This window comes from Sinohyriopsis cumingii, chromosome 5 (assembly GCF_028554795.1).
Source record: "Sinohyriopsis cumingii isolate HCF-2022 chromosome 5, ASM2855479v2, whole genome shotgun sequence".
NCBI lineage: Eukaryota > Metazoa > Mollusca > Bivalvia > Unionida > Unionidae > Sinohyriopsis > Sinohyriopsis cumingii.
Genome location: NC_142965.1, coordinates 92176353 through 92184208, shown reverse-complemented (window position 1 = coordinate 92184208; position 7856 = coordinate 92176353). Strand labels below are relative to the sequence as shown.

The following is a 7856-nucleotide window of genomic DNA, read 5'->3' as shown; positions in this document are numbered from 1 at the left end:
TTTGTAAAAGGTGGTTTATACTGAGAAACGCAAGATACCTATAACTTAACAAATTAATTGATACCGCAACATGAAGGGAATACACTGCGAATAAACCAATATATATATATATATATATATATATATATATATATATATATATATATATATATATATATATATATATATATATATATATATATATAACACAGTTAGGTCCTTAAAATGAAAGCAAAACGCCACAGCATTACAGAAATAGAAAAAAGAGAACATACATTTTTAGAGGAAAACAGTTGTGGATACTACAGATAAGTGGCTTAATTTATTTGGAGAACATTTAGAGACAATCGAATAGAGGGTATACAGTGAGCTGGAGGCTTTACAATGAGACATGGATGGATAGAAGAAATTATGGAAGACTATAATATTTTGCAACAGCAGTTATACCAGTTAAAGAGAGTCCTGAATTATCAGCTCCGACAAAATAGCCAAACACATATAATAGTAGTACAATACTTTTGGATACATATTACTTTTTTAAACAGCGTGATCTTTACTAATTCTAGTAACCATACAGGGCTGTAAAAGAAGAATAATTTAGCAAACATAATAAAACCAAAGAGAGCAAAAGTATAAAAATGTGTGGCAAGGCATAATATAATCTAGTGAACTTGCGAATGGTATGCGTTATCTTTGAAAGATGGCATCAAAACGTTAGATTAATTTTTCAAAAGGTATCGGTTAAGCTTGAGGAATATGAGTATCCAGTTGAGAATATTTATAAAACATGATTAGCATACTGAGGGATAATGTAATATCGATCAATTCCATAAAAAGATGAAACGAAAGAGAAAACATTTAATTTCAAGCAACGTATTACAACGAATTTAAATTCGTCATTCAAAACTGATTCGTAGCAATAAGTTCTAACATTGACGGAGGTCAAACCGAAATTCCAAATTGACATAACAACGGAAATGGGTGTAAACAATATTAGAATTAGAATACTGAATAAGGAAATCGATAAATTCCAAAAAAAATATTTTAAAAAAAGAAAAATAGAAATGGATACCTCTGGCCGTTAAGAAGTTTACGTTATAAACGTGTGAGTTCAGGTAATCTAAATTTCACTTTTTGTAAAAAAAAGAATACTTATTATGTATTAGTATTAAATGGCAGGTCAGCACAGGTATGGCGAAATGGTACATCTATTCAGAAAACAGAGGATTCAAATAATATGGGGTTAAACAATTAATGCTTTGAAAGAGCTTTTGAGCAAATTAAATTTTGAATTAATTACCCAACGACATTATCTGAGTTATGCAGCCTCAGTATTCCAGTTAGTAATACAAAGCAAGGGCACCTTACCTTGTCCATTCTCTTCCACTGTCCGTCGCTCTCCTACTTCGGTGCGTTTCTCTTTTTTCTTGAACTGCCAAATTTTCGCCTTTATAAACACTTTAAATTTAGTTTACATATGACTCGCTACTTTAAATGTTTTTTATAACTGTTTTTCAAAAATTCAAACACATAGTTAATTAAATGCCAATAACATCCGATTTATATCCATACAAGTAATTGGTATATGTCTCACCCTAACGTAACTATGGTCTGAAAGTATATCAAACATGGAATCATAACCCCATCAAGGTCCATTAACCTCAAAGATGGCTAACTATATTTTAATTCGGTAACATTTAGTTATATGTATCAAAATCTAAATATTTCGAGCGTATTGCAGATTGTCTTTATATTTTTTTAAAAAATACAAAAAAAATTACAAAAACAAAACAGATTACAAACCTTTCCGTTGCATAACGATCATTCGAAACGCCTCTATTACAACAATGGCGGGTAAAACAAGTCACATTTCCCAGCTGGAAAATCATAAAAGTTTCAACCATTCCATTACAATCTGTTTTGGGACAAACATGTTCTCTATTAAATTGCCATTTTGTCTGAGATCGCAATGTTTGCACGTGACAACATATTTTTAATCATTAAGCTAATCATTTGAATAAAACAACGGAATATGAACCAACATACACCACCCAAATTAGGATGGTTAAACATTTGAAAGTAGCATAATGCCTAATTTTGGGAAATCATAATCACTATGTGAGATGTTGTGAACAGCCGATTCTAGCAGTGTGTATAATGCCATCGTCCTCTCATCTTAAAGGATGTCACGCGTCTTTAAACATGGATGATCTGTCAGTCATTGTGTTGACAATTGTGTATTCGGCCCTCGGCTGTCAAATCATGGGAAACAACTCCAGCTGCAGCATATAAGATAACAAACATAATAATAATAATAATAATAATAATAATAATAATAATAATAATAATAATAATTATTATTATTATTATTATTATTATTATTGCTATTGATATTATTATTATTATTATTATTATTATTGATATTATTATTATTATTATTATTATTATTATTGATATTATTATTATTATTATTATTATTATTATTATTATTATTATTATTGCTATTGATATTATTATTATTATTATTATTATTATTATTATTATTATTATTATTATTGGACTAGCTTAGAGAAAATCCGCTGTAAGCTCTGGCTTAATTGTTTGATTTTCTATGATTTTGTATTTGGCTGAACCTAATGTCCTATATTGGTTTCTATGACAATAGATCGAACCAATTAAACATAGTAAAGACATGTGTATATAAAGTACATAATTATATTATCCCTGATTATCTTTTAGTGACACGTTTATGTTTATTATATAAAATTTACTAAATTATTATTATTATTATTATTATTATTATTATTATTATTATTATTATTATTATTATTATTATTTTGTTTTTGTTTTTCAGATGAGGCAATTGATCAGATTCCTCACACGGAATGGTATAGCGTAAGTTTTCATATACTTTTTAATTTTAAATTTGAATCTCAAAAACCGAATATGGAAACGGTACATTTATACTAACTTAGCACACAGACGAAATCAACTAAAATAGAATATTGGCAAAATATAGTGACAACTTTAATAGGATTCCTATGTGCAATTATCTAACTTTTAATTTCCCTAAGCTAGTTTAAGGTTTTCAATTCGTTATATTGAACAATATTCGTCATATGCAATTAAAGTGGAAAGCAAAAATTGTCATTTGTCCACGTTAGAATTGGTATTTGTTATTCAAAGGACAGTTATATGGGTAATTTCTTTGTGATTTGTTTTCAATGTGTACTTTATATTTGTTTTCTAGTTTATCCATGCGTATGCTAATTCATGAAACTTTAAAAGCATAATATTTATATTTTACCTAGAAGGGGCGTTCTTATTTTGATACACACTTAATCTGCGGTTGATTGTTCATGTCATATATTATAGTTTCTGAAAGGCTAGATCTAGTTAAGCGATGTAACTCATTTTAGACTGCGACTTATTGTTGTTTGTTTGTTTTTGTGTTTGTTTGTGTGATCATTTCGAGGAACACAACAGTGTTTGATTTTTAGAATCAACAGATTTCAAACTAAATCAAGTGTAAGACGGAACGAAACGTGAAACAGGTTTGTCTGGTTGAAACATGATTCTAGCCCTCCATTAGAAGTGATGTGTTCCTCGAAAGTAACACACAAATACAAAAGTCATAATTTGAAGTAAATTTTTATTTTTTTAAATTAAGTTACAGTCATATATTCTCAAGAATTGTATTAAACACTCTTGATGGTTCAAATGGGTCCTTTGTGGTCTTTTGTGAAGGGGTTAGAAAGGGAGATAAGCCACAATATTACCCGCACCTGCTAGAGCAGGATTCCAGAAATGCATGTCGAACGTGTTAACACTATTTAGTCCAGGCCTCCATATCAATGGAACACGCGAAAACATTGTTTTTTGTCCAGATATGTACATACTTTATTTAACAAACTGTAACCATGTCAGATAGACTTTATCAATTCTTTCTACCTATGGAATGCATACCAATGGCAAACGTACAGGCATTATGTAATCACTTGCACAATGGAAACGTGTCAACCATTCAGCTTTATGGTCCTTCATGTACGCCACCGTCACTGCATATCATACACATATAAAATTGTTAGAACTATTAGATTTTCATCAATCTTTTACGATATCGCCATTTTGTATTTAAATCAAAGGACCGCTCCGGTGGCCTTGTGGTTAGAGGGTCAGCCCAGGATGCGGGAGGTTGCGGGTTCGAACCCAGGCCGAGTCATACGAAGGTCTTATAAAAATGGTGCTAACAGATGCATCGCTAGGCACTCAGCATTAAGATGTTAGTGTTAGGACTGGTCGGACGGGTGTCAGGAGAATGTGACTGGGTGGGACATGATGCTGCATGTCTTCGGCATCTAGCCCCAGTGCTAGATATCACTAAAACTGTCACACTGTAGACATCGTAGTGATATGACTGAAAACTTGTTAAAGCTACGTTAAAAATCCAAATCACACACACATACATTTAAAATAAAAATTATTTTAATGGGTTTGTTGCTAGAAATAATCATTTGATCTTGTGAGAGATATGCTATGCAGATACTATATGCATATGTGGGTTTTCTCTGATCTTGAGAAATACTATATTTTATTTCATTTCAGGATTCTTCTGGCGTTATTTATCATTGTTTCCTTCGAACTTTTCAAACTCCCAGGCAGCAATAAAGACAAAAGGACATTTGTGGATCCTTGGTTCCGTAACATCGTTGATCCAACGCAAAGAGGGTCTGAACAGAAAGCAGAAGTACAACATATTGCCTTCCTTAAAGTCCATAAATCTGGAAGTACAACAGCTCAGAATATGTTCCTTCGATTTGGATTCCACCGTAACTTGACATTCATTCTTCCTCCATTTAAGAATCCATTTAAATATCCTAACATCATTAGCTTAAGAGACAGTCTTAACGAGAACAATACTCTTCCGGCACCTAAGGGGAAAAGCTTTGACTTGTTGTGTAATCATGTTATTTACAACAGAACTGCATTCAAAATGTTTTTGCCAAAAGATACTGTTTATATTGGTATTTTGAGAGAACCTTACGAACAGTTCAAGTCCACACTAAATTATTTGAGACCTGGCTACGTGTTTAAATTGAAGAGTTCCCTTCCGGGGTCGGAATATCTGAAGGACCCCTTGAAATATGAACCAAAAGGCTCAGCTGTTCGGTCTTTTACAAACAACAGAATGGCTGTTGAATTTGGATTGCCAAATGACATAATACAATCACAAGATCTAAAGGAGGTCGCAAATTATATTGCGACCTTAGATAAAGAATTCGCACTTGTTATTATCACAGAACTCTTTCAAGAATCCATCGTGTTGATGAGGAGAATTTTAAACTGGAGTACAAAAGACGTACTCTATCTCGACAAGAATATTGCCTTGAAAAAGAATGTCTCTAGTTATATGGGACCCTATGACAGGCATTTATATCGAAAATGGGCCAAGATAGACTACGCGCTCTATGACTACTTCTACAAACGATTACGTCAGCAAATTCGGAAACAAGGAGCTGATTTTGATGACGAACTCCTACATTTTAACGAAATCCTTAAAATGGTGTCAGAATTTTGTGCGCAGAGTAAATTAATACGTAATGCCAAACTAGAGGTACATGCAAGTACATGGAGCAAAGCTTTCGATGTTAATCAAGACGACTGTGAGTTACTGAAGAAAGGAGAAATGCAGTTCATTCAAATGATTAGAAAACGTCAATATGGAACAGAGAATATATGAGTTGCACATGAAAATCCTAATATGAGTTTTAAAAGAAGGAGACATATGTTTCCCGCAGCTTTGTGGCAGCAGAAACGTGACATTGTCATTGCTGTCGGAATTTCTAAAAGAAGGCTTTAGGATATGCACCTGGGTAACTGCATTGGGAGTTTTTAATGCATGTCCCAGTTTAAACTGGTACACATAGATTAATAAATTCATTAATATGATGACTTTGCACGAATTTTTATATTTCAGTCTTTCATATTGACCTTGTCTATGAATGCTGTACGACGTTCCGTAAATTGTGTATTGATTTAATTTTATTCCTATTATTATAAGTTGTATGTGTTCATATTTCCGATAGGAATTCAACGAATAATACGCATAAATAGGCAATTTTATTTAGACATGCTATTATCTTTATCGAATACAGCAGATCTATATTTTGTATCTCGGTATTCCATTATCATTTTTGTTATGGTTTTTAGATATCATTCATCTGCCACTGCGGGTATTGTTAATCTGCATATATACTTGCCTTGCAAATTCCAGAAAAATCGAAAATTAAGTCTTCAGCAGCCTACATCTCAATGTATATCATAACATATCGGGTAATGGTTAGGGATTATGGAAAGCATTAGATATTGAAAAGTATGGTACTGGAAACCTCAAACAGTTTATGCGAAAGACAGAAATGTAGGATATTAACATTCTAGGAAAAGACTAGCGCTGTGAAAATCTATTTAGGCCTCACAAGGGAAATTATTCCTCATCTAACTTATGTCCATACATACTAGAATTGATTGACGTCTTCAATTTCGAAAGACGTTTCGGGGACATAAACCAAGATTTGTGCAGTGGAGAATTTATCTTCATAGATGTATTCTAAAATTATGGGACAACTAGATAATATATCCTTCACACACCACGTTAAAATGGTTTAAATCACAATGTTTATTTATAACAGTTGTCATTTCCATTTACTTAATTAAATAGAATTTTAATAGATAATATTTACATATTAGGTAAGGAGTATGCAAAATGTTTGTTTAGTTTTCCGACCATTTATTCATTGCTGATATTGTGAAACGTGAAGTTGGTGCGGTTTGAACTACTGCACATAAAACTGGAATGATTTTAACTGCTGCGAGTGAAGTCAGTTAAGAATTTAACGTTCTTTTTTCTGAGATTATCGTGGTATAAACTGTCAGTTGCCGACTCACAGAGCAAATAACGCCCGAAGGGCGTTATGTAAGCTATGTGAGTCGGCAACGGACAGTTTATACCACGATAAACTCAGAAGAAAAAAAAGTTAAACTCTTATAACTGAAATTTCAATTATTTATTATCTTATTTTGTTTGCATGATTAAAAAACAGAAATCTTATATGAGCGTAGTAATACATGTTTGGGGTTTTCTGTTACGTAGCTATTTATAGTAGTTGGGATTGTCCAGCTTGATCGTAATAAGGTCATCATAATACCAGTCCTTCAACCAATGGAAGCCAAATTTATTCAATTATGTTTGTGTTTTGAATTATTATAATGTTCTTTTCCTTTAATTCTTAATTTGTGTCTGCCTTCACTGGCAGTGTTTATCTTATGCTGTACACGTGGCTCTATTTATAGAAGCGGGTATTCTTAGAAAAGTAGTTCTCCTTACAGTTCTTACTGAAGTAAACACGGTTCTTTAGATCACGTGGTAACATTCTGACCAATGGAAATTTTACTTTCCTTTACCAGCTACTGGCTTTTCAATTAGTGCAATGTGATGTGCTGCAAGAAAAGTCAGTGCGATGTGACCGGCTGCACTTAGAGTCGGTGAGATGTGAACTACAGCAAGTAAAGTCAGTGCGATCTGAACTTCTGCATGTAAAGTCAGTTCTGCGTTAACTACTGCAGATAAATCGATGATATGTGAACAGCTGCAAGTAAAACTGATCCGATATGAACTGATGCATTTAAAGGCATCTGATTAATACGAATGTTCAAGACCTTGAGCTGAAAGAAAGGAAATTAAAGAAAGATTATATGAGAGAGCTGACATGCTTTGTTGTTTAAAATCGGTAGTTTGTACGGATAAATTATCAAATGGTCATTTACTTGAAAAACTAAATGATGAAACAGTGAATATAAAAATAAGGACCAATGTATGT

General features: G+C 32.5%; 1 protein-coding gene across 1 annotated transcript; it reads left to right on the top strand.

Moving 5' to 3' along the window:
- The first annotated feature begins 1826 nt into the window (after positions 1-1826).
- LOC149799760 (galactose-3-O-sulfotransferase 3-like) lies at positions 1827-5719 on the top strand. The gene is made up of 3 exons (XM_089958269.1): positions 1827-1833; positions 2834-2867; positions 4585-5719. Exons 1-3 carry the CDS (start codon positions 1827-1829, stop codon positions 5717-5719), a joined length of 1176 nt encoding a protein of 391 aa, XP_089814395.1.
- The last annotated feature ends 2137 nt before the right edge of the window (positions 5720-7856 follow it).

Coding starts and splice junctions, on each gene's coding strand:
- LOC149799760 (XM_089958269.1), top strand. Junction 2,868..4,584: donor CAGATTCCTCACACGGAATG/GTATAGCGTAAG, acceptor ATTTCATTTCAG/GATTCTTCTGGCGTTATTTA.